Below are 25,081 nucleotides of genomic sequence, written 5' to 3' on the forward strand. Positions count from 1 at the left end.
CGGTCCAAGATCCTCTGGTTCGTCTCATTGAGGTCGACTGTTCCTTTCTGCATATTTTCAAAGCTCATGCGTCAGGTACGGCGTTTGAGAAACGATCCAAACAAACAGTTCACCTGTACCAGCTTGACGATCTCGATCGCCTCCTTCTTCACGACCAAGAACCCGACCTCCGTGAGTATCAACTCGGATGCAGATACTTGACCAGGATCTATCAAAATTTTAAACCAAAAGTTATAAGACTCATATCGAAAAAAACCCCCAAATCATCGTGATTTAAGACCTACATTCACGTCGGACAGCAACAATCGATTCGTCGTCGGTCCAAGATCTTCTTGCTGGTCTCGTTGAGGTCGACTGTTCCTTGCCGCATCTATTCAAGTTCATGTAATAAACTTGAGAACACGACAATTCTAATTGTTCTCTCATAGAATGAAATCGTCATGTTGCTAACATGTTTTGGACTTGTATACGCAACCGTTTTTCCGATATCCTATTTGCTGCTTATTGGTGTCCAAAAGGAGCCAGAAGACCTAGTATCAGGGTGATTCTACAAGCACAGAATCGGTGGAGGTGTTTTGTACAAGAATTGTGTCGATATCCTCAGCTGGATACCTTTTTTTCGTGCCTTCAGTGAATAAGAGTAATATAAGCAAAAAAAGCCAATAGACCATATCGTGATGATACCGAGTTGGTTTTAACTTTGCGTCATGACGTTCATAAGTATTTTGATCAACATCCTTAGTGACTAGCTAAATTATTTCCATCATTTGTTAGTTTTTTGAATGTGGCTAGATCGGATGTGAGCATATCCAACAAGGAATCATTGAACATTGAGTTGATGGAGTCAGCACGTACAACAAAAAGAAGTAATAATCTCATAGTTTGATCACGATACCTTCGTAATGGCTCAATACTCATCCTCACAGAGTCTCCACTATCACAACAAACTCGCCGGCAGTCCAATCCTACCCGCCCAGCATCCTTGACTGACAAACTCAAACCAAACACACCATATCTCTTCAAGCCACAGTTTTTCTTTATTATTTCCAAGAGTCAAAGCTCCTCAAGAGCTCCCACAACAACATTTTTCAGAAAGACACTAACTTTTACACACATTCACACTTTCCTCCAGGTTCTTACTTTTCGTTTAGACACAACTTTCAGATGTTTTAGAGAGACATACTTCCAAAACCACACTTCCATTTCAACAAGCTTAGAATCCACGTAACCCACCAACAGATGATCGTTGGTTTGAGCATGATGAGTGACCGCCATGCCTAAAACGATTTGAGAAAAAGGATGATGATCAGTCCATTTACTGGTACAGGAGCGTTTATTGTGCTCTCACACTACTTCAACATACTTTGATGGAGTAGGAGGAATATCCAATGTAGGATTCTTTGAAAAGAAATTAGATGCCTTCAATGTGAATCCACACATTTCAACAGCTAAGGAAACCGAAACAAAATAAGCTTCTCTTCCACGTCAACGTCACGACAAAAAACTTGTATCCATCAAACAAGACATGACTCACGCATAACAGGGAAATCCTCATCCCTCGGAATATGCGTCAGCCCAAACGTATGCCAAAGCACCAAATCCTCATTAACCAAACTACGATCCTGCTTTGTCCACAAGGCAACGCCATCAACCGTATCTCGTAAATTAATGAACGTGCCAGCAGCGTATCGTTCCTCACGGTCGTAGCGAGACACCCATAGGTGGTGGGCCGTGTATGATGCTCGGGTGGCTACAAGCGAGTCTGGCTGTGCATACAAGGGGTGCACTGAGGTTGGGATTAGTTTGTACGCTGGTGCGGCGTCTGTGGATGGGTTTTTGGGGAGGCCGTTGTATGCGATCTTCCATGCGCGGTCGGTGAGTAGGGACGCGTCACGGCCAGAGTCCTTTTCGGAGGTGATGATGGTTTCTTTGGTGGTGAAGCCGTTGCCTTTCGTTGTGATTTGAAGGGAGTTAGTGGCTGCTAGGTGAGATGAACTGATGCAAAAAAAAAAGAAAATGCGCAAAGCTACTATATTCTTTTCAATATAATCCACTCACCCCACGGATTCTCAGGTCCAGGAGGAATGGAAACCACATCAATCTCAGACACAGTGTTTTCACCAGGTAAATCGATACGAGCAGCAAAGAGATGTTGATGGAAGGTTCCATTTACACCTTTAGCAATAGCGGTGCCGTATTTGGGAACACCGTCTGCGGAACAGAATATATCAGGCACAATAGTTTTTTTTTTTTGTGTGTTTCCAATCTGAGTCATACCTTCACTAGAAGCAATAGTAGACAAGATACCGGTAGCTTTAACTTCAAGTTGAATAGTACCGTCCAAGTGGAAGTACCAGTAGAATGCGTACTCGTAGTTGGCCTTTAAAAAGGGATAGCCTCAGCCTTTGTCTGTTTTTTTTTGTTGTTTCGATACGCCAAACATCACACACTTACAAGAGTGGCAATATGACTAATGACCAAACGACGATTACGACGGACTTCAACTTTGCGGTTTACTTGAGTGTGTTTCCAAAGAATGCCAGTTTCCTATGATCCAAGAATACTATAAAGAGTCTTTTCGCGTGAATACAATATTGCATGTCAGCAGCATACCTCTTCATGAATACATATTCCATTCTTAATAGTATAGATCTCTCCCGACATTGAAAAGTGCATGTCAAGGTAGGTAATGTCTCCTACGCAGTCACACCCCAGTTCAAGAGGGTTTGATAGGATGCCGAGACCAGCTTCACCAGCGTCAAAGGCGTGTTTACGAGGGTTGGGCCTGATGAGCGAAAGTGTGAGTACATATTACGAGTTGCGTTGTAGTGCTGATCGTCTTACCATCGAGGATCACCATAAGGTACAACCACTGAAAAACCACAAAGTTTAGCAAAAACGAAACTCATAGGTGCATGAAAGATAGCAACGCCAAGCGCACAACTCACTCTCATTAACACAAATCCTCCTAAACAGCGCCTTATCACCCCACATAACATCCTGCAATATAATCCCCTCCCGATGTCCATACCCAATCCTGAAACTATAATTATACCACTTGATTCCATACCCGTCCAACTTGAACGATGCACCCTCAGGCTGTGTGATTTGAATCGGTTTCAAGGACTTGGTGAATCCGCCCCACTCTTTGGAGAATTTGGATGCGTAGTTGATTGGAGCGAGGGGGACGGGGGCCGCTTCTTCCTTGGGGCCGAAGCCGCATATGTCGATAACTAGAAGAGAATGTAAGCTAGGTTTGCGAAAAATATTAAAAAGCGTGACTCAGATGTGAGTTACCTGTGAAGGTAGCACAATCTACTACGGCTGCCATGGGGAGGGGGTGAGCATATTGGCCTATATGGGCGGAGGGGGAGTATATTAGTATCATTTATGCATGTAAAGCATGCGATGTACATGTCACATACAGTCATCTTCATCTTCCACGTGCGCGTAAAAGAAGACTTGCATGACACGTTTGCCTTCAAACTCCTTCCAGGGGCCGATCTAGTAAGATCCAAGTGAATATCATGCAATTATAAGTTCGAAAACAAGGAAAATACATACAGTCCAGGGTTCAACCACTATGGATTTCATATCAAATCCATAGCTAGCACATTTATCAATAATACCCTGATCAGCACGACACGCCAACGTCGCGCCAATAAACTCTTCAGGCACATAGTTCGGCTGAGCACCGGGAATCTCCTTCCAGCTCTTGACGCTCGTGTTTGGCGATAACTGGATGATAACCTCGTTTGTGGTGCGTGTGCCATCAGATGTGATGGCGACGACAGTAGCGATTGCTTCACGAGGGATTGGCGTGGTTGAGTCGATGCGCCATTTATTGTATATGTCGTTGGAGGGTTCCCAGAGGATTACAGAGTAGACTTTGGATGTGTATTGCTTGGATGACAGACCCGTGAAGGAGTTGATTATTTGTTGGATCGTGGATAGTTCTTTGGGGGTTAGTGGATCGAGAGGATGTAACGCCTTGATGGTGTTCATGGTTGGGTTTGTTCGTTTATCGTTCGCTCCGCCCTAAATTTCATATGTTTTGTTGGTTGCAGTGAGAATCCAGTTTGGCTTTGTGGTACAAGGGCTGGAATATGGATCGCATCGATTGCATACTGGAAGCTGCAAGAACAACACGCCAAAACATATATAATTTCAATCATAAAACTTCGTTATCTATTTTTTTGGTTCTGGTTGTGGGTCTGTTATCAAAAAACTGTTGCAAAAAGAAACTAGTTCAACAAACTAGAGAGAGATCAGAGACGGACACGTACACCAGCGGCCTTTGGTGCAGTCAATAAAGAACCGTCCTTGGATGTTACTTTTTTAATCATGTCCATGGTCACACCACGAACTTCTGTAGCTGGGTTGTATCCGAATCTAAGTAAAGAATCGCGTTAGCATGATGTTTTGATTGACTGATAGCAGACGCTGATGACGCACCGGACACGTGGGTCAGTCCATCCAACAGTGGATGCGTTAGGGAAGGCCTTCTTGTATATGCCGATAACAACGGCACCTCCAAGACCAACGTTGTGTTGGAGAGCGTATCGTGGGTTGGCGACTTGACGATCACCGCACCATCCTCTGAAGGAAGAGAGAAGAAGCGTTATAGGTTATGAAAGCTTTAGTCAAAAGCGCATGGTTTTGCTTACCGTAATTGCCAAGACAATTCACAAGCTTGGGCCAAACCAGTGGCTCCGAGAGGGTGTCCCTACACATACCAGAATTAGCATCATCCACTCGTCATACACCCAAAAAAAGAGCACGGTAGATGCCGCATACCTTGGAGATCAATCCACCAGATCCGTTGACAACGATGTGGTGGTCAACTTTAGATTCAGGTACGAATCGGGGGTGGGCAGCAGCACCAGATGCAACCCATGGACCAGCATGTCCAGGCTTGCATAGTTGTAAGCAGTCGTACATCATCAATTCGTTTCCAGAGAAACAGTCGTGCAATTCACAGACATCGACTTGCTCAGATGTGATCTTGGCAATCTTGTATGCGTCGGCGGCAGCGCGTCTGGTCATGTCTGTATACGAAAAATTGTTTGTGAGATGCGCGACAAAAGCCAAGAAATCTTTTATGCAATGTACAACATACCAGCACCAGCAATTTCAATAGCACTCTTTGGCTTTCCGTTAACGGCAAAGTGGAGGTTGGAGTCGGTAGCCATGGTTTGAGCAACGATTTCAATGGCTTGGGGTTCCAAGTGGTGCTTCTTGACGAATTCTTCGCTGGCAACGATGGCACAGGCAGCACCTTTGAATCGTAATTGCCAATTAAGGAAGATTCCCTTGTTTTGTTCTGTGCGATAGAGTACTCACCATCAGAGGTTGGTGAACAGTGGAGAAGAGTGGCTGGTCCGTAGATGGTACGGGCAGTCTTTACTTGGTCCAAAGTGTATAGGTCTTGGAATTGAGAGTATCTGTTACAGCACGGTTGTGTGAGGTGAATGCAGAAGAGCAAAAAAGGGGAAAACTATGATTTCGTATCGGCTTACGGGTTCAAGGTGCTATTTTCGCATACGAAATACCAGTTAGCACAAAAATCATACACAGCAGCTAAGGCCAAATACGAAACTTACGAAGCTCTGTGGTTCTTGTGTGCAATCATGTGCAATTGTTCGACATCGTTACCCAAATGCTTGTATTGGTTGATGTATTCCAAAGCACCGTTCATGAAGATTTGAGGGTTGATTGGAGCCTTTTCGATTCCGTTGATTTCAGCCATGATTTCGACTGACTTGTCCAAGGGAGAAGTACGGTCGTTCCATCCACCACCTATAAAATGAGTATATGTTGGGAGTTGTGTATATCGGGCTATGAAGGAGCAGCTCGGGACATACCAGTGAGTGGTCCTAACAAAGCAAAAAATAATGGGTGAGACGCCTGAATGACAAAAAACGCAATCACAAGAAATCTCAACAATGAAACACGATGGTATTTACCTGGCTTCATCTTTTCGAAACCGACAGCCAAAGCACATTCGACCATACCACCGGCAACGGCTTGACGGGCAAGGTACAAAGCAGTAGAACCAGTAGAACAGTTGTTGTTTACGTTGATGATTGGGATTTGAGTCAAACCCAATTGGTAGACAGCACGTTGGCCGGCTGGGTAAAAAAAATTGAAAATAAGAACATCCCTCAGAATAACAAGACAGTCACAACATATTCACAGACAACATACCAGTGGAATCACCAGATACCCAACCAGTCATGGCGGTTTCAACTTCATCAAAGTTGACGTTGGCATCGGTCAATGCCTTGGTCATAGCTTCGAGAGTCATATCGGTGTAGTCTTTGCGAGTGTCATCTTTAACATCAGGTCGTCCTGGCTTTTCGAATTTAGTCATTCCGACGCCGATAATGTAGCTGAGTAAGTAAACGAATGACATTGGGTTAGTACGCAAAAAAGCACTCAAAAGGGTTTATTTGGCCGACTCCACTTACGCCTATAGCAGAAGAAGAAGTGAATTAGTTCGCATGTTTAAATCATTTCAATATATCAAACAATTGAATCAAAAGCTCCAAATTCTTCAGCAAAAACATGATGACGTGGAAGGTTTGGAAAGCCTTTCTTCCATGAGACCCAACGAGTAAAGCAACTCCAAAGATTCTAACGAAAAGCTCCTGGACCCCATATGTCCCTCATATTGCTCCAATAGCCCACTCTGTCTAGTGCTGGCAACATTCTTCGTAAAGTGTCGCACAGTTGTCTCCAAGACAAATCCTCCAAGACAAGCACATTGAAAAAGAGGGCCTTATACGTACCTTACGATGTCCCATGGAGCTCATGATTGCTAGGTGCTTGTCTTGTGGTGGTTATTGGGAGAGAATTAGGTGGTTGCTGATTTTTAGAAAGCAAGAGAAGGTGTGTGTGTGATGAGGTCACTAGCAAAAAGAAGGGATTGCTCTTTTGCCCGAACAAGAAAAGAAGGATATCGTGACTAACATATAAGCATGGTATTTGAGGACTTCACATATTCGAGGTTGAATATTACAGAGTGAGTACTAGGAGCTGAACAGTATACTTTGCATTGTTGGATTTGAACTTGTTTTTGTCAACGGTCAATTATCACCATGGTCCAAAGTGATCCTAACCGTGCAGTGTCAGCTGGTCAGACAACATGAATTAAAATTATCTTCCATCTGGTAGATCTTGCAAAGTCTCCTGGGACAGCGTGTTTTCTTGAACGCGAAACAAGTCATCAAGTCCTGTCCCAAGCTCCACAAGCAACTGCACTTAGAAAGAATAGTGGATCATCGATTGATCCGTTTGATGCTGCGTGAAATTCTCCAAGAACTAGCTCTCCATCGTCGGATCTAGTGCGGAACGGACGTCGCGAGGAGATGTGTGTTTCTTGGTGAGCTTTAACCAAGGACGAGAAACACTCTACGTCACCTGTCCGAAAGAGGATCCCTTTTGACAATTCAGATTCAGCCGCTAATTTCTGTTTCAAGGTCTACCTTTGCCCTTGCAAGGAACTCCGTGACCTTGAAATGTGCCAATACTTCCTATCGAATTGTGTCGTACTGTGACTAAACGAAGCCTATATTAAAAGATAGTGCATCAGTATTCGTTGGATGAGCATATCTGATAATGTGACTAGAATGCTACAAAAATCGGTCTCCTGGTCAACATAGGTAACTGGCTTGTTCTGCGAAGCAAGCGTTGTATTTTCACAGGTTTTCTGCGTGGATCGATACGCGATTACGTTCATAATTGTAAGAATTGTCAATATATCGTCTTTGCAACAAACTTGTGCCAAGTTTTGAGCTGAAAGTAGGCGCAGTCTAGTCAAAGCTTTTGGCGAAAACCCACAGAGGAAAGGCAGGGCAAACGGTAAGCTGATTCCACCAGATCCATATTTTATCTCCAAACGATCAACATACATCCACCATAGCTTCGAAATGATGGCTGGAATACCGGAGGACGGCCCAGAAATCAAACAGGAAGTTGACGACGACAACATGCCAAACACTACCTCATCCAATAAGGGCAAACAGCCAGTCAACGGCGTAGCCTCATCTTACAAGCATAAAACTCCTACTACGGAAGACTTGGCCAAGTATTATGACAATGTCAAGCAACATCTCCCTGAACAATTAAAGAGTGTGTTTTCCTATGTTGATGATCTCAAGCTGCAAGGTAGTTGCACAGAATCATGTTAAGATGTTCATATATGCTTATTTCATGTCGCTTGTATAGTCAAACGTCTGGAATCAAGAGTCAATGGATCTGGGTCCACAAACGATGTTGCCTTGAACGAGGTTCGCGCTAGGATGAAGGAAAGTGTTCATTGTTCTATTTGTCTGTAAGTGTGATGCTTTGATATCAGGTTGTCTCGTGTCTGGCTGCACTTGATGTTGGAACATTGTTCGTTATTCATTCGGTTCGTTTTGTTGCCAGGGACTACCTATCAGCTGCTTTTACTCTGGAATGTGGCCATGATTACTGCTATAGTTGTCTAGAACCATGGCTGGCTACGAATAAACAATGTTTGTGCTGGAAAATCACTTTCTGACAATGCTCAGACAATTCACGCATGCAAATCTGTTTTTCACACAAGGACTAACTTTCACCTTAATTTGATCTTATTCTAGGTCCAACATGTAGAAAGGCAGTTAAGAGAAGACCGAATCTGAATACGGGAATAACTCACCAAGCTGAGGTATTTTGCAATTCCGTTGCGGTTTTTTCGCTACAATCTCACCCTTGCCATCATCAATTAGTTGGTCGCTGAATGGTCCTGGAATGAAGAAGGACAAAATGCTTCCAAGCTTCGTCGATTACGAGATGAGAATCAACGTGTTCGAGCCATGAATGATCCGTGGCAAAGACTATTCCCAACACATAATCGTCCTATTGCTGATGTTGGAGATAATGTAAGGAGATGTGGGAGATGCACGTGGGAGATTGTTCATGGAGAATGTGTACATTGTAAGTGCTGTACGCATACATGTTAAGGTGCCATTTTTTTCCTTACAATGTTTTTCGTTCTCAATTTAGGTGGCCAAGTGTACACAAATGAAGAAGACGACGATGAAGCAGACCCAATTCCACCAGGATTTCTACCTTTCTACGAACAGATTCAAGAGGAAGAAGGTTGGACGGATGATGAGGAAGAAGGAGATCGAGATCTTGACCACGATCACGGTCTCGATATAGATGTCGACGAATTCGACGACACTATCACTAATGATGGCTTCATTGATGACGAAGCAGAAGAAGGAGAGGAAGATATTGATCCTGGTAAGCGGGTTATTTAGAAGTCCATTAGATATTTACATGCTAATATTTTATTTGCTAGTTATAAGAAGAATGTTTTCTCCCACTCACAACTATAGTGATGAAGAGGAAGAATTTCAAGACCATCGTATGGACGACGACGAACTTGACGCTATGGTGGAAGAACACGGTCGTCACTACAACAGCCGCAGGGTGGTCGGAGATGATAGTGATGACGATGAAGGTGATCATGGAGCTAGACTTTCAATGTCACCAACCACTAGACAGCTTGCAAGACGTGAATCATCTGATAGTAGCAGCACATCAGAAAGTAGTAATGATAACTTGAGTCCGCCACGATCATCACGAGTGCCAACACGAAAACCGATATCCCGTAAAGCAGCATCATCCTCTGGACCACCACCAAAACATCGACGAACAACAGAACGAAACTCTGAAGTGGTTGATTCGCCTGAGAAATGGCGTCAGCAATATAGACAACGTCGATTGGCACAACAACAACAACGAGCACCTGAACGTAGATTATCACAACCAGGACCTAATGGTGATGATGACGATGAGGAAGATGATGATGTAAATAGAATTCCACCTCGTCGATACGTACCTAAAAGCCCAGAAGATGATGAAGAATTAGACAGAATCCCACTTCGTCGATACAGACCCAATTATCCAGTACCAGCACCAGAATCCGATGACGATGATAACAAAGAAGGAGAACGTATCGCACGTCGTGAACACGGAAAATATAAACCAGTAGCACCAGAATCCGATGACGATGATGATGAAGAGGAGAGGCTTTCACGTCGTAAAAACCGAAAATCGAAAGTAGCTGCAGCTCCTGAATCCGATGACGATGTTAGTGATACAGTAAAAGACGAGGAAGATGAAGAAGCACAGATAAATCGTATTTTACAACAAACGAAAGACTATCAACGAGGAGGATTAGCAGAAGATCTTCGAGAATCATTGGGAGCCGGTCGTAGCACCTCACATAAAAGTGGCTCTTCATCTCATAAACGTAAACACAAGCATTCTCGAAATGATGATGGTGATGACGATGAAATCGATGATGATAGTGACGACGGTGGTAGTGAACATGGTCGTGGTGGTTCGAGTCGCAAGGCAAAACCTTCTAAACGGGTCAAGAAACGACGTATTTCTGTTTCTGCAGATGAAGAGGGTGATAAGCAAGAGCGGGATGATGAGCCTTGAGAGAGAGAGGATGATAGTCGCATATATACAGAAAAAGAGATACAAAATTGTAAAACAGGAGTTATCATTTGTGTAAAGATTTCGCTTTATAAAGATGGCATTTGAAAGTCGTGTAATTGAACATTCTTCCGTCATGAGATTGCGGTTTTTTTGCCTCTGTAAATGCATACCAATGTAACAGCCATCTGTAAACAAATCAACAACTGACATTATTCTATCTGTTTTTTACGAGTGTTTTTTATGGGTCGTCATTTATACAAAAACTCGCAATACTATGATTGAGCTACTCTTTTTTTATGAATTTCGAATCTGCTACCCCTTGCTTTAGTTGACATCAGCAATCTCATCAGCAACCTCCTCAAAGTTCCCATCAACCAATTCAGGCACATTGTCATCATCATCCTTTCCAGCACCTCCGATTCCAGCCATACCACCAGCAGCGGCATTCTTTGATTGATATGTTTCAGCGAGTTTACGCAATGAGGTCAAAGAGTCTGGACCCAATTGGTTTAGAATTCCTGGAACCAATTCTGTCAATTCCTTGTTTTCGCCGACACCGTAGATTACGAATGTGTTTGATTGGACTGCTGCGTGGACTATGTGGTGTGGGGGTGTTGGTAGTGTGAGATTGTAAAAACACGACTGAAAAAACTAATACAAAACGAGTGGATGCGTTCCCAGCTAAAACACTCTTGCAAGTGTTCATTTCTCCATGCTCTGCTTCTACATTCTAAACTCCTCATTATCACCCAAATCCAACAACAAAACAATCATGAACCCGCTTCTAATACATCCTCACACCCAAACCCACTCTTACGCACCTTTTGGAACAGTAAAATGCAACACGGTACCATCGGTCTTGAACATGTTGACTTCTTCAATTTGACTGATTGGTTGGACATTCAATTTCTTTAACGCCGACTGCAGCTTCTTGTCATCGGTACCACTGGTCTTGTGCACCTTTTTGACTTTGCGTCTGGGGGTTCCTTTGCCTCCTATGCGCACTGATGCGGCTTGGGCTTGCAGTTTGGCGAGCTTTTCGGGATTCATTGTTGTGAGGTAGTCTATGTGGGTGTTGGTGAGTTAGTAGTGTTGGTAAAGAGATTCATGGGCATTTCTGTTTTGTCATTTCAAGGAGAAGGTTCTTGAGTTGGGCACAGTTTCTGTATGGATGTGACTTTTTCTATGCTGTATTTGATGTCTCTGCTCCACTGTCTCTCGTCCTCTAGCTAGCTTGCTCAACAGAGTCCCAAATCCAAGCTTTCTGCACCCTCATCCAAGTAAAACCATCAACCAAAAGCCACACGTGCTTACAATATGCAAAACTCCAACAAATGGCTGTCCGAGTTCTGCTTGCTGTCGACCTGTTTAATCCGTCGCGAGTTTGATACTTGCAGCTTTTCGAAAAAGGATGTGTGGCTTGGACGAGGACCAGTGACAATTCCTAGTTTCGTGTTGTAGGCTGTCGGGACGCGTCTTGGAGACGTTATATGTATTTGTTTCCTTGATTTGCTGTTACTGTACTTCTGACACCTCTACATGTACACTTTTTCCTTGCAACTTGAAGCATGTCCAACATATCTTGAATTCGATCAGGCCTACCATGTTTGCAACAGATTATCAGTAGATACTTGTGTAATGTTAGCTTCCAAAGACATCAAATCCAGCTTTGTGGTCCCTTTGTAAGCAGCACTTGGCCCCAAAGTTTGAGAGATTGCAGAAACTGATGATTTTATAGACTCCGGATCAAGATAAAGGCGTAACTGATTAAATCGACACCGCGAAAGATAGTTCCAACGTCCTTGGTGCAATGTTCTTGCCTCCTCGCACCAGAATTCGAGATCGCGTACCTCATCCAACATTCAAAGTTTTCGACATCTCAAACCTCAAACCAAAGAAGATGAAAAGTAAAACGCATTGTCTATTGTTTTAAAACATGTTGCAAGCATGTGAGTGCGTGTGCCCCTTCCGACATGTCCATTGATTTCGATAAAAAGTCCTAGTCTGAGCGAAACTGTCCGTTTATACCTTTATATGACCGATCCTTGATAACTGCCAGCAGATATTAAGGTATTACGAATTCCGGTGATTGAATGATCTGCACAAGAAGACAACTAGTGTCAATCTGCTTACGTTTGTAAAGATACTCAAAGATTATGCAACAACTTACATCATAATCATTCACATAATCCTTACTCTTCACATATGCAAAATGTCTCAACGCCCTAAACTGCACCTTGTACGTTCCACATGGCAGCCGTGCGATATTGCCCGTAAATATCCAATAGCATACAACGGAGTCGGCTGATACTCTGGGTCGAGACAAACGTGTTTCGAGGTGTCTGGCCAGCGATAGTGTAGAGGTAGAGTCCGTCAGTTAGCAGTGCGTCTACGCCCGAAAGGGCGTATTTGTTGGAGGTAGAGAAGGAGAGGACGGTTGGGTTGGTGCCAGTGCAGAGGAGTTCGATTGTGGCGAAGCGAGTTGTTGTTGATAGTGCTATTTGCCGGAAACATTGGTAAATAGACGAGTCTCTTATGAATCCTGCCAAGCACAAAAAGACGTCAGAAACTGGCTGCCACATACCAATGTTCAAGGCAATCACATCCCTAGTAGGCCCAAAGAAATCTACTACTTGATCAGTATACAGTGCTGCACCGGCATTGTAGTCGGTTGTTGAGGACAGTACGACAACCACGTTTGGAATGTAGACAAGAGCGCTTGTGTTTTGTGCGAATTGTTTGCATGAGGACTTTGTAGCTAGTGCTAAAAGCAACAGCCAGGAGTATGACGGCATCGTTGCTATCTTGGTTTTGTTGGGAGTTTTGAATGGAAGTAAAATGTCGGGAGCGTCATGAAAAGTGTTAAAAGAAAAGGCTGAGTGGCCTTGCCATACACCTTGCCGGGGTCTGAACGCATTCTAGCGTGATGTTGTTTACTAGAATCGAAAGGGTTTATGGCCGCCAACATTGTTTGATGGATTCCAGTGATTAGTGAGTGACACATCACGTCCAAGTAGCCGTGTAGGTGTAGATGAAATGTAGCACGTCAACTTCCAAGATTTTACTGGACATTTCATCAGCAAACAGCAATCGTTCACGATTCACGAGTTGAAAATATTGCCCACATAGTAAGCTAAGGTTTAGATTAACGACGTTTCGTGTTCTCAAGTCGATGTATATAGGAAAATTGAAAGAATCCGCCAAGAAATTACGTAGCCGATATGTGTCTCGTCTCAAGCTCCAAAACACCAAACTCTGTTGATTGATGACGGTTTAACACGGAGTATTCACCCCAACAGGTCGGTCAGGAAGATGCCAGATCAATAAAGAGCATACTAACAATTGTCAAATTATAGGTCAGCAAGTATGAGTTCAAGATCGGGAGCAGTTAAACGTTTGCTTGCAGAGTTGAAGGATTTGCAGCAAAATCCTTCACCTGATTTAACAGCAGCACCTCTAGAAGACAATATGCTTGAATGGTAAGCTCTCAAAACGATATCAATGTGCCTCAAGTCTGTTCCTTTCCTCCTTTTGCTACAACATTTGAACATTTGGTTGAACAACATTTCGACGACAGGCACTTTACAATAAGGGGGCCCTCTGACGGTGGTTTTGCTGGTGGGAGATATCATGGTCGAATAATATTTCCAGGTATTGTGCCTCTTTCTCCCCGTCTTCTTTTCATGAGTGGAACTGAAACAACATTCTTGATGCGCTTCAAACACAGCTGATTATCCATTCAAGGTACCCTTCGATTGCACTTGCAATGAGTGGAAAGGAACTATTTTTCGCATTGAACTAACTTTGCTCTATGGTATAGCCTCCAAATATATCCTTCTTGACACCTAATGGGCGATTCGAAGTCGGCAAGAAGATATGTCTGTCAATCACTGGACATCATCCTGGTAACAACACCCAACAATAAGCACTTGTCACTTTACACGTATTGGTTACAAACAAGTCACTGACTCGGCTTTCTATTAGAGTTCTGGAGACCTGCTTGGGGATGTCGCTCAGCCCTCGTCGCATTGATAGGCTTCTTACCGACTCCTGGAGAAGGCGCTATCGGTGCACTTGACTATACAGAGCCCGAACGAGCAGAATTTGCCAAAAGATCACGAGATTGGACGTGTCCCTCATGCGGTAGTTGTAATCGAGATGTATTGCCAGATGAAGCGGATAAGCCTGTAGAGAAACTTGTTGCTGAAGAAGGGTTGACGTTTACGATGAAAGCAGATGGAGATGCTGCTCCTGCTTCGTCTACGAATGATCACCTAGGAAGTGAAAGTCCATTAACAGATCCAACACCATCTATACCAACGGAATCTACACCTGTAGTAGCAGCAGCAGCATTACACGCAAGACCACAATCAAGTTTATCTTCAGCAGCGTCAACAGCAGTTCAACCGAATATAACACAACCTCAACTACGTGTTCCTGCAGCTCAACCCGTAGTACCACAACAACAGCCAATACCAGCAGGAGCTCGAGCCCCAGAAATGATTGTTATACCACTTGATCAAACCACAATCAGGAAGCGGCAGATAGATACGTGTTTGATGTTTGTATGCTTCCTTATAGCTTGTCTGTTGTTGCGTAGACTGAACTCGTTCCCTCTTGAGCCAATGTAAAAAGAAAATAAGGTATAGACAAATACAATCAAGTGGGTTATTTATAGAATAAGCTGGTGCTTTTTGAAATACAGCTTTTTATATGTTATTTCGGTGAAATGTACTCTATGGGACGGACCGTCGTCTCTATTTGCCACCCTTCTTGTCGGCTTTTGGAGTTGGTGCAGGTCTGGGAGTTCTCGTGATTTCCGTCGTCTTTTTAGGATGATGAAATCTCTCATCTCGTAGAATCATTATCGGCCTGGTATCCCATCCGTAAGCTTGCGAAGCAGTTAAAGGAGCTGGGTACTTGTCCCGTGGTGCCAAGTTACGTTGGGCTTCTCGCAAAAAATATTCCTCTATATATGTCGGAAGAGTATGGGAGGATTTGTTGTCAGGTGTTTGAATTCAAATGTTGCAAAAAACAACTCGCAAACAACCGCCTAGAGCAAAGTAGCACTTACGATCCAAGACACCTTCAGTTCCAGTTGGCACAGAATCAGTTGGCTTTTGACTTAGAACAATGTCTAAGTTTGGGTTTAGCAAGTCAGATGTCAGCCATTGCACCCTAAACAGACGCAAACGAGTCTTCCACATCAACCACTGGTTACATACTACAAGAAAACAAGTTAGTACGCGTGTGCATTCCAAACTACAACAACGCTCCCCACCTTTTCTTAATGTTTGGTGACAACATGAATGTCTCGTATGGCTTGAATGTGCGCATTTCCTTTTTAACAGCTTCAGCGAATATTTGGGGGTTGAAATTCTTGCCTGATCGTTCGCCATTTTTGGAGCTCGCAGCTGCTTTTGGTGCCATGGTTGAACGAGGCTGTATTTGGATGGGTTTAGTTAGTGTGGTGTTTGAGAACAGTGCGGTTTTTTGTGAATGACCCTGAGACTTGAATCAGTATGAGCTGCGCTTGTGTACGGCGGTTGATGGTGAGGGGTGCAAGTGTTTTGAGATGGAGCTACGTGCAAGATCATAGTGCCATGGATCACTTGGTTTGTCACATAGTTACGTAGTTTTGCAATGTTGAAATTCTCAACTGGACCTGACGAAACAATTCTATCGCGTAATGCGAACATTTAAAATGCAAATGCAATAAGCGACAAGAACTCTCGTGTCGTTCAATTTCATCCGCGGTGAAGAAAAAGACCTCTGAGCGAGTTTCTGTTGTGAGTCAAAATCGTTTTCAACTCATACTTTTCTTCAATCCCCTTAAAAACCTGATCAAATACAAACGGCAATAGAATTCTATATTATAAGAAGTAAGATCTAGTCTAGTTTGAAGCATTGTAGGCTCCTCCAGTTTAACAGTTCACAAAGCAAATCAAAATTCACAACAGTGACCAAGCTCATCCACCTTCACTTTGAATACCTAGGAGACAAGATGATGCTCAGGAATGCGTCTCGCTTGATAAAGACATCTACTCTACTCCACCGAACATTTGCAACCGTCGCCCCATCAGAATCTTATAAAGTGGTGGTCATAGGGGGAGGGTCTGCTGGCTTGTCTGTCGTCGGCCAGCTAGCTCGCGATGGATTATTCCAAACGAAAAAAGATATATGTGTCATTGATCCCTCTTCTGTTCACTACTACCAAGTAAGTCTGAATGTATTGGGGTGCAATTTCAAATTCACAGTTTGTGACTTTGGTTGGTCTTGCACAGCCAATGTGGACATTCGTTGGGGCTGGACTCAAGACTTTGGATAGCAGCAAGAGGAATATGAAGGATTTGATTCCTCCACAGGTAGGTCATCGTGTTGCGTTTAGCCTTGCCGTACACCATGCCTTATGATGGTTACGACTAGGCTCATTGGGAACAAACATCAGTCAAAAAAGTGGATCCTGCTCGCTCCGTCGTCATCACCGCCAACGGAAAGGAAATCAAATATGATAAACTGGTGCTGGCTGCTGGACTTGAGTTACGGTTTGACAAGATTGAAGGGTTGACTAATGCAATTGGGAAGGATGGTGTGTGTTCAAACTATTCGGCTGATTATGTGGAAAAGACTTATGAGGTATGCAAAGTTCTCATTCAGAATATTTAGCTCAGCGCTTGTTTTGCCTTGATCTTGTGTTGATCTCTTTCCACCCAAACATCTAGTTCGCAAAAGCGTTCAAAGGCGGCAACGCAATCTTCACTCAACCAGCCACAGCAGTCAAATGTGCTGGTGCTCCACAAAAAGTAATGTACCTCTCTGAAGAAATCTTCCAAGCCAATGGCGTCCGAGACAAGACGAACGTCAGTTTCTTTTCTGGAGTTGGCAAGATCTTTTCTGTTGAAAAGTATGCCAATGAGTTACTTAAAGTATGTAAATCCCGAAACATCAATGTCAACCTGCTACATGATCTGGTTGCTGTTGATGGGGTCAAGAAGGAAGCTACATTCAAAATGATGGGTGATTTGGCAAAGAATCCGCCACTGACTGTTAAATATGATTTCTTGCATGTTACACCACCTATGGTATGATCTGGTGCACGAAATGGTGCCTAGAACTTCATTATTTCGGGTTTTTTTCTTCGCTATGTGAACTAAAACATTCAACAATGTTAGGCGCCACCTGCATTCATCGCCGAGTCTGGCCTCGCCAATGCTGATGGATGGTGCGATGTAAACAAGGAAACAACAAAGTCATCAAAATATGATAATATATACTCGTTGGGTGATTCAAGCTCTATGCCAACCAGCAAAACTGGTGCCGCAGCTGCTGCGCAGAGTTACGTCACTGCTACCAACTTGCTGACAGACTTGAAAACGCCTGGTCAAGCTCTACCTGCCAAGTATGATGGGTATACGTCTTGCCCTTTGGTGACTGGTAAAGGTTCGTGAGTGTGTTTGTGTTTTTGAAGGATTGGAGAAAGCTGGATCCATTGCAACTCGTGGTGATGAGAGTGGAGGACAGTCTTAGCTAGGATATGTTTGTATCTCTCTTTTTTGCTTGTTGCACTAACATGACCGAACCTGTGTAGGGAAACTGATACTGGCAGAATTCTCAGGCTACACATTCGTACCACAAGAAACATTCGCATTTGATCAGAGCAAAGAGCGTGCATCTACTTATTATATGACTTCGGAAGTAAGCCAAAAGCCTTGCACAGGAAATTTGCTGACGTTACTCTATGACTAATAACACCATCATCACACATTCTAGCTAATTCCAGCCATCTATTGGAATGCCATGGTCAAGAGGGGCTTATGGAGAGGTCCAGGACCATATAGAAAACTCCTCAACCCCTTCTCATCTTAAACAACCCGACTGATCAACTTTCACACCCCATCACATCACACACACACAGTTTTTGCATATAAATAGAAATTTTCCTTGTCACCTCGTACTACCTGGTCTACCAAGTTGTGAGAGTTTTGTTTGTGGTCAAAAAACGAAAATCTTCCTAGACTTGGATTTCGGAAACTCGCAACACATGTCTCGGAGATTTTTTAAAGCATTCGGAGGATTCACAGTGGTAGTACAAACAATCCGTAAAGAATTAAGAGCTCCTTGTTGACCGGAACCTTTTCCCCAGGAGCACGAGGTTGTCGGAGCCTTTGTTCCCCAGGAGGTTTCAGGTCGTCACGAACATCCCAAACACAAAAAATTCAAACAACCAATTCTCTCAATTCAAAACGACAAACCTCATATAGTTCAGAGTTAAGTATAGACACAAAATGACGGTTGGATCTAGCTCTGGTGGCTGCTGTGGAGCGCTTGGTCGTTTGCCTATTGCTGTGAAGGTATGTGGTCGTTCGTGACTCTTTATTATTCCCCTAGTAAAACACACACGTCGCACGCAAAAAATATAGTAATAATTGGCTAACTCTACTCATGATTTCTGTGAACTCAGGTCCTCATTGTCGTCGTCACATGTGGTATCGCCGCTGGTGTCGGCTATGGTATCTACTATGGATTGGTCCAAAGTGGGGTCGTCATCCCTGCTGGAGCGTCTGCTCTTAAAGTTGTCGTACGTGTCGTTTCGTTGCATATCTGAATTGCTGGGAACTCGTGTTTGGCATTGTTCTCCTTCTGCTCTGCTTGGGCTTTTTTTGGTCTTGGTTTTAACACTCCATTTTTAATCACAAAAATCTACTAGGTATCCATGAACCCCGTTGGTGCCTCTTTGCACAAGAGAGCTCTGGGAGATATTACAAAGGCTACCTACTTCCAAATGAAGTTGTCTGCTTTATACTTGGTATGGCAACGCCTCAACCGCCGTGTCTTCAACAGTATCTTATTCGTTTTTCTTTTGTTAGGCTACCGATGTCGATCCAGTCACTCAGGTAAACTGAATTTTTGTGTGATACTTTGTGCTGTATTTTTTGTTTGTTGAACCTGAGTTCTCCTTTTGTTAGAACAACATTGGTAACAATTTGATGATTTGGAAGAACACGGAGTGTGTTGATATGAACCACGTACGTTGTGCATTAGATTGATAGAATGGGTGGTTTTGCATTAAATTTTATCTGACAAACTTTTGTTAGTGCGATCCTTCCTACATCACCAAATGTACGTGACTCGTCAACGCTCGATACAAGTCTTGGAATTGGCGTGCTCGACACTTTACTTTTCTCAAACGCTGAACTCACACAAAACCCAACACTCTATAGACTTTGACTTTGTAAACATTACCCAAGTAAACCTCGACCTCAATGCCCAAGCAAACCCCATCAGCCCCTCCTACTATGGCTCCTACAAATACGTCCGTCTCGAATTCTGCAAAAACATGAGCTCCCTCCCTTCTACCACCTACAACTTGAAATTCCAGAACGGAAACATGAGTGGCCCCGCTGAAGTCCAAACCAACTCGTGTGGCCAAACCTCATCTGTCATGAATCCCCCTCTTGTTGTTAGTGCTACTTCGGGCAACATTTCGGTGCAATTGAGTTACAACTTGAGTCAGGTTCATGAAACTGGTTCTGGTGGAGGGTATTATGATACTGCTACTAGTGCTTATTATTATTTCAATGTGCCTCAGATGAATCCTGTTGCTGTACAAGCATAGATTGGGAGTAGAGGTGGTTTGGCGCGTGTGTGTCTTTGTGGAGGGATGAGGGAGTTAAGGGATGAAGAGAGGAGAGCAATCGTAAACTTTGTGAGAAACATCAAATACATCTGCTTTACTACAGCCAACTGTTTTCTCGTCTTTCTTTGAATTCTTTCTAACTGACATCAATGACTGGTAGCAAATACGATCGAACAATTTAAGACTTTCGGACTTCTTCTTTTGCATTTGCCGTTTTGATTATCTCAAAACTTTCTTAGCTAAACTTTTTGACTTCGATACAAAACTTTGCGAGGTATAAATATTTTAGAAGACACCAAATAGCATTCTTTATTTTTCGATCTCACCTGTCGAATCGAGTTCTCGAGCATGTGCTGATGGAACGAAGTAGGCGAGAGAGGTAGGTGGATGCTGTGCGGTGTAGTTGGTTAGATTGAGGCTGAATTGGCTGATCTGCTCTGGTATTGACCCAAAATTAGCGATGAAAAAAATGGGCCTAAACGAGAATTGAACTCGTGACCTCTCGCACCCGAAGCGAGAATCATACGACCTAAGAAAACAGTCAACGGTTAACGTCGTTCTACCTACTATTCGTGAACGTAGTTACGTACTAGACCATTAGGCCGACCGTTCCGACGAAACGACACGAAAGTTGTAAAGGATGGTACTGATATTTTGTCACGGAGGCCGACTTTTTAACCCTTCTGAGAATGCATGAGCCCCTTCTGAGCCGTAAGATATTAGGTCCTCTTGATTTTGAAGCTATATATGGTCCTCAAACCAGCCAAAAAAAATGCAACGTAGGGGAACAAGGATCAACCTTTCATATCGACATGAGACGTATATATATAGAACTAATCAAGTATTAAATGTGTACATGATATGCGTATATGCTCTTCCCTCTACACAGATTCTTCAGCCATACCACGGCTGTCCAAAGAGCGCTCCTCGATTGCCAACGAATTCTGGGAACCCTTTAGTGCCTCGCAAGTAATCACTCAAGGTAACAATATTCTTGCTAACGGACCGTAAACTCCATAAACCGACTCTCCTTAATCGTTTAGCACGTTCTCGCTCATCAGTAACGAGATGAGTGAAGCATCTACCGACTTCTTCAGAGAGGACGTCAGCTAGGCCTGCAGCGTATATGTCCCATGCTCCATCAAAATTGGTCTAATCGAAGAAGAAAGGTATGAGAGAAGAGCAAATATTCAATCGATAAAAAAATGGCGACATATGTATCCATTCTTACCAAATCCATCTGAACACCAAACACCATCGGCGTTATGGTCTTGTTAGCATTCATATAGGCTACTACAGGTCTCACCAATGCCGAATTCAGATACGTCAGATCGGGTGATGTCAATGGTATGGATGCTCTCAAATCATTCAGTCTGACATCAAAAAAGAAGCGTATATATGGTGGTCCATCAGGGTTTGGCGGTGGAGGTGGTGTAAACGGTATATCCGTATACTGTTCTGTTTTCTTATTATAGCTATTACTGTGTTCACTATTTACTCGTAACGCTGGTGTCACGACATCATGGAGCATATGTACACCACCATTACTACTACTGTGGTCGTCATCTCGTCTCATGTTACCAGTCATTATACCAGGTAATTGCATATCCATATTTCGATGGTAACCTGTTCGATGACTGTCATATTGGATGGGTACTCGGATTACACCTTCAATACGTGAGAAGGCTTTATCACCCAATTCGAGAGCCCGATGTCTTAATTCCTGGATTTCATCTTTAAGGAGAGCTAGGACAGTGTGATCTGATACTTGAGGGATTAGGATGTGGACATCCATGTCAAGAGTGCCGCCTGTAATCCAACCGAAAGGACCTTCGGCACCTTGATTCATGTGAGCTATAGGTACACCATTGATTTTGAAGTGAGACTATAGGGAACAAATATGAGTCAGAATACCGGTTTTAGTGTATCATGTGCGCATGCCAAAAAAAATACAACTTAGAACCTCCATATGACCCGCTCCCAGTTCAACTCACCATCTTTGCCCATCCTGACCTGGTCTCTCTTCCATCTTCATCATCCTGTTCACCTTCCCGAGTTTGAGGTTTGTGTACACTAAACAAACAACCATCAAACATGCCCACGACGGAATTAGCACCCAATATATCGTACAACAACCATTGAAATCGGAGTTTGGGAGCATCGGCATGATATATCGATAGATTATACGGTCTGAATCCAGGGTTACGGATTTCCAATAGCACATCTTCCAGCTGAAACTTTTCAATATCTAGATCACCAATGGATGCTTGTCGACGAGTAGGTACCCAGTTGGGATCGAAATGGATGTGCTCACGATGGATAGTTCCTCGAACACCCCTTATAGAGGCATCTTTGATTATACCTTTACCGTCCAAGTATCTCCATAGCGATAATGATACATCAGCGTACTGAATATTTACATCCCAATACGTCCAGTTGAGATCCATATCGGCATCTTCTTGTGTTATAGGAGGTTGACGGTTTTGTTTACGTTTAGCGTTTATGAGGTCCCGATATGTGTCACCGTCGAGTTTTAAATTTACATTTTTGAGTCGAATGGTACCATCCTTCCATCGAGGGACTATGGCAGATTCAAAGGTAATCAGCATCCCAGTTTCGGCAGCCAAGAAGTGAGACAGCTTGCGTGCTAGCCATTCTAATGGTAGAGATTAAAGAGTCAGATTTGTGGCCAAAAAAAAAAACACTAAAGGTTCGAACGAGGCATTCCATTTAACGATTGCAATCACACAAACCATACCTTGACCCTGTACACTATTAGCAATGAGCAGCACTATAGATACAAAGCCCGTAGTTCCTATTAGGACCCACAAGACATTCCCAACCAACATCCACGAAAAGACTGCCAAAAAATCATCCGTCTTCCACGGCCTTAGGTGACCAGTCAAGAAGAGCCTAACACGCAGGTATTGACGAGTCCAAAAGCCCTGCACACTAGCAATGATTTCACGACGAGATGGGATATGTGGCATGTTTGGTGTAGTTGAATGATACAAGTACTGGACATAGTTTGTAGTTTCCTGCTGTGCTTGACCCCACCATTTGCTGGGTGTTATGAGCGGTACCTGTGTATTATTTGTTGCGGGTGTGGTTGTATTATTGGATGATGATGGGGTTGGTTTTCCAGACGTGTTTGAGGATGTTTCAGTTGATTTTGAGCTAGATACATTGCATCGTATGGTATGTCGTACATTAGATTGCCATGAGCGTATTGAAGAGCTTAGTGGGGTGGATGTTCTATGCCATATTGCAGGATGCGTATTACCACGTTGATTCAGCAGGGCAAATGTCCTGAAAGTAGAAGCCAATGGCAAGAGTGGAGATATTACAGGGATGCCTGAGCTAGAGCCAGATGAAGCAGGAGACAATGGAATCAGATGTCTAGGCAGCCAAAATGTTGGAGTTCTCGACATTCCTTAAAACCTTGATTCAGTTTCAAGGAAGCAAGCTAGTTGTACCAAGGCTACAAGGAACAAGATTAGTTTATAAACAACTAGCTCCTATTTGAAGACATGAAGGCAGCTGTGCTATTCAGCGACCCTATATACAAGCTTTGATCCTACTGCGACTTGTCACAGAAAAAAAGTTGAGCTTGTTTCGGATTGGAGGGAGACGTGAATCAAAGGAAGAATTCTAGTCAAAAGGAGCAATTCTCGGATCCAAGACAGCGTTTTGAACGTGTCTCGTCCAAGTTCGACGCGATTGACACGCTTTTGGTTGCAGGATTTAACTCTGCGGAAGAAACTCTGATTCTTACGTGTCCAAGTAGATGTTCAAGCTGAAACAATACAGAGTTTATATTCTCCACAATTCTTTTCGAGCGAGAACTACTCTGTCTGGCTTGTCCGCACAGGAAAACGTGTCGCTCTGCACGTGTGATTTCTCACTTTCAAACCCAACATCGAGCACAGCGTTGTAAGGCTATATAGTTACAATCAGGAGCCATAAATAAGCAGCAATACAACTTGAAGTTACATATCCTTGAACTCGTAAGTCGAGTCCTGACTGAACTGGTAGCTTTCGTTGGCCATGTAATTAAATTCGCTGAAGCCTCCGAGATGAAGGGCTTGCCCGAAGGAAGACTCAAAAGAAATTCATTATTTTGATATGTTTACTCTCATGTACTGCATCGCATCTGCCACTTCGTCTATTTTAAAACAATATTTGCATCATTCATCCTCAACATTTGACAATATTCGAATCTAACTTGTATTCAACCCTTTCCATATAGACCATATGGCATCTCCATCGTCCTCTACAAACCAACCAGCATCAAGCTGGCTTGTATCTCTATCTTCATGGCAAGCCTACATTACACCCGCATTCTTCGTAACAACAATCAAATCAACTTGGAATTGGATTTGGAGCTGGATTACCCCCATCTTATACAATAAATCAGTCCCCGCCATCCTCGTCACTGACGCTGATGCGCAGCAACAGCAATCATCATCAGCTACAAAAAGTACAGTCATTTTTGAAACGACTGATGATGCTGAGGACTCGACTCTGATTGCATCAAGAGCCACAACAGGTACTAGTACTCAGCAACCATTGGTCATCGATACTTCCACTACTCCAGCTGTAGTCTCATTGGATCATGGTGGTCTCTTTGCAGTCACTCCGTTGGAGTCTTGTATTGATTCTGCTGCATTGGAGACTATCTCGTCCTTTGATATGTCTTCATCTCTATCAAGTCTTGCATTCCCAGGTAAGCATTTGATTGAAATTGAAGCAGTGTATATGTTATTTCACCAGAAACACACTGTTGAATCTTTTCTTCTTCTCTGTGATGACGATCTGACACGAATCTTGAACTTGTGTAGATTCCTCCACACTAGAGACCTTTGACCACGAAGATACTCTAGTCGCAGACCACTTGCACCTCAGAGCTGCTGCTACTGTTGACGGTGTCGGCACAACTGGTGATGACGTAGCAGTAGAAAC

The 25,081-nt window shown here is 43.4% G+C and overlaps 6 protein-coding genes across 6 annotated transcripts; 2 read left to right on the top strand and 4 right to left on the bottom strand.

Annotated features, from left to right (window-relative positions):
* Positions 1 to 1,213: 1,213 nt before the first annotated feature.
* SmJEL517_g01843 (primary-amine oxidase) lies at positions 1,214 to 6,415 on the bottom strand (the record flags this gene model as incomplete). Its single annotated transcript, XM_031167771.1, has 23 exons — positions 1,214 to 1,277; positions 1,364 to 1,448; positions 1,535 to 1,981; positions 2,059 to 2,211; positions 2,278 to 2,380; positions 2,455 to 2,547; positions 2,614 to 2,785; positions 2,845 to 2,872; positions 2,949 to 3,233; positions 3,298 to 3,354; positions 3,426 to 3,504; positions 3,565 to 4,038; positions 4,287 to 4,392; positions 4,456 to 4,599; positions 4,668 to 4,726; positions 4,798 to 5,048; positions 5,120 to 5,278; positions 5,344 to 5,444; positions 5,520 to 5,531; positions 5,604 to 5,799; positions 5,865 to 5,876; positions 5,967 to 6,131; positions 6,208 to 6,415. The coding sequence occupies 23 exons, from the start codon at positions 6,413 to 6,415 to the stop codon at positions 1,214 to 1,216; spliced, it is 3,453 nt and encodes a 1,150-aa protein (XP_031026291.1).
* Positions 6,416 to 10,806: 4,391 nt separating this feature from the next.
* On the bottom strand, positions 10,807 to 11,532 carry SmJEL517_g01844 (uncharacterized protein; the record flags this gene model as incomplete). Its single annotated transcript, XM_031167772.1, has 2 exons — positions 10,807 to 11,078; positions 11,304 to 11,532. 2 exons carry the CDS (start codon positions 11,530 to 11,532, stop codon positions 10,807 to 10,809), a joined length of 501 nt encoding a protein of 166 aa, XP_031026292.1.
* Positions 11,533 to 13,848: 2,316 nt separating this feature from the next.
* On the top strand, positions 13,849 to 15,113 carry SmJEL517_g01845 (uncharacterized protein; the record flags this gene model as incomplete). Its single annotated transcript, XM_031167773.1, has 5 exons — positions 13,849 to 13,961; positions 14,060 to 14,133; positions 14,210 to 14,226; positions 14,303 to 14,387; positions 14,467 to 15,113. The coding sequence occupies 5 exons, from the start codon at positions 13,849 to 13,851 to the stop codon at positions 15,111 to 15,113; spliced, it is 936 nt and encodes a 311-aa protein (XP_031026293.1).
* Positions 15,114 to 15,239: 126 nt separating this feature from the next.
* Positions 15,240 to 15,912, bottom strand: SmJEL517_g01846 (uncharacterized protein; the record flags this gene model as incomplete). The annotated part of the gene is made up of 3 exons (XM_031167774.1): positions 15,240 to 15,451; positions 15,557 to 15,660; positions 15,764 to 15,912. The coding sequence occupies 3 exons, from the start codon at positions 15,910 to 15,912 to the stop codon at positions 15,240 to 15,242; spliced, it is 465 nt and encodes a 154-aa protein (XP_031026294.1).
* A 574-nt stretch (positions 15,913 to 16,486) lies between these two features.
* Positions 16,487 to 18,348, top strand: SmJEL517_g01847 (uncharacterized protein; the record flags this gene model as incomplete). Its single annotated transcript, XM_031167775.1, has 7 exons — positions 16,487 to 16,699; positions 16,767 to 16,847; positions 16,909 to 17,118; positions 17,205 to 17,564; positions 17,655 to 17,922; positions 18,071 to 18,177; positions 18,253 to 18,348. 7 exons carry the CDS (start codon positions 16,487 to 16,489, stop codon positions 18,346 to 18,348), a joined length of 1,335 nt encoding a protein of 444 aa, XP_031026295.1.
* Positions 18,349 to 21,013: 2,665 nt separating this feature from the next.
* On the bottom strand, positions 21,014 to 23,550 carry SmJEL517_g01848 (uncharacterized protein; the record flags this gene model as incomplete). The annotated part of the gene is made up of 4 exons (XM_031167776.1): positions 21,014 to 21,271; positions 21,351 to 22,004; positions 22,114 to 22,775; positions 22,878 to 23,550. The coding sequence occupies 4 exons, from the start codon at positions 23,548 to 23,550 to the stop codon at positions 21,014 to 21,016; spliced, it is 2,247 nt and encodes a 748-aa protein (XP_031026296.1).
* Positions 23,551 to 25,081: the final 1,531 nt, after the last annotated feature.

This window comes from Synchytrium microbalum, assembly GCF_006535985.1.
Source record: "Synchytrium microbalum strain JEL517 chromosome Unknown SmJEL517_scf0006, whole genome shotgun sequence".
Taxonomy (NCBI): domain Eukaryota; kingdom Fungi; phylum Chytridiomycota; class Chytridiomycetes; order Synchytriales; family Synchytriaceae; genus Synchytrium; species Synchytrium microbalum.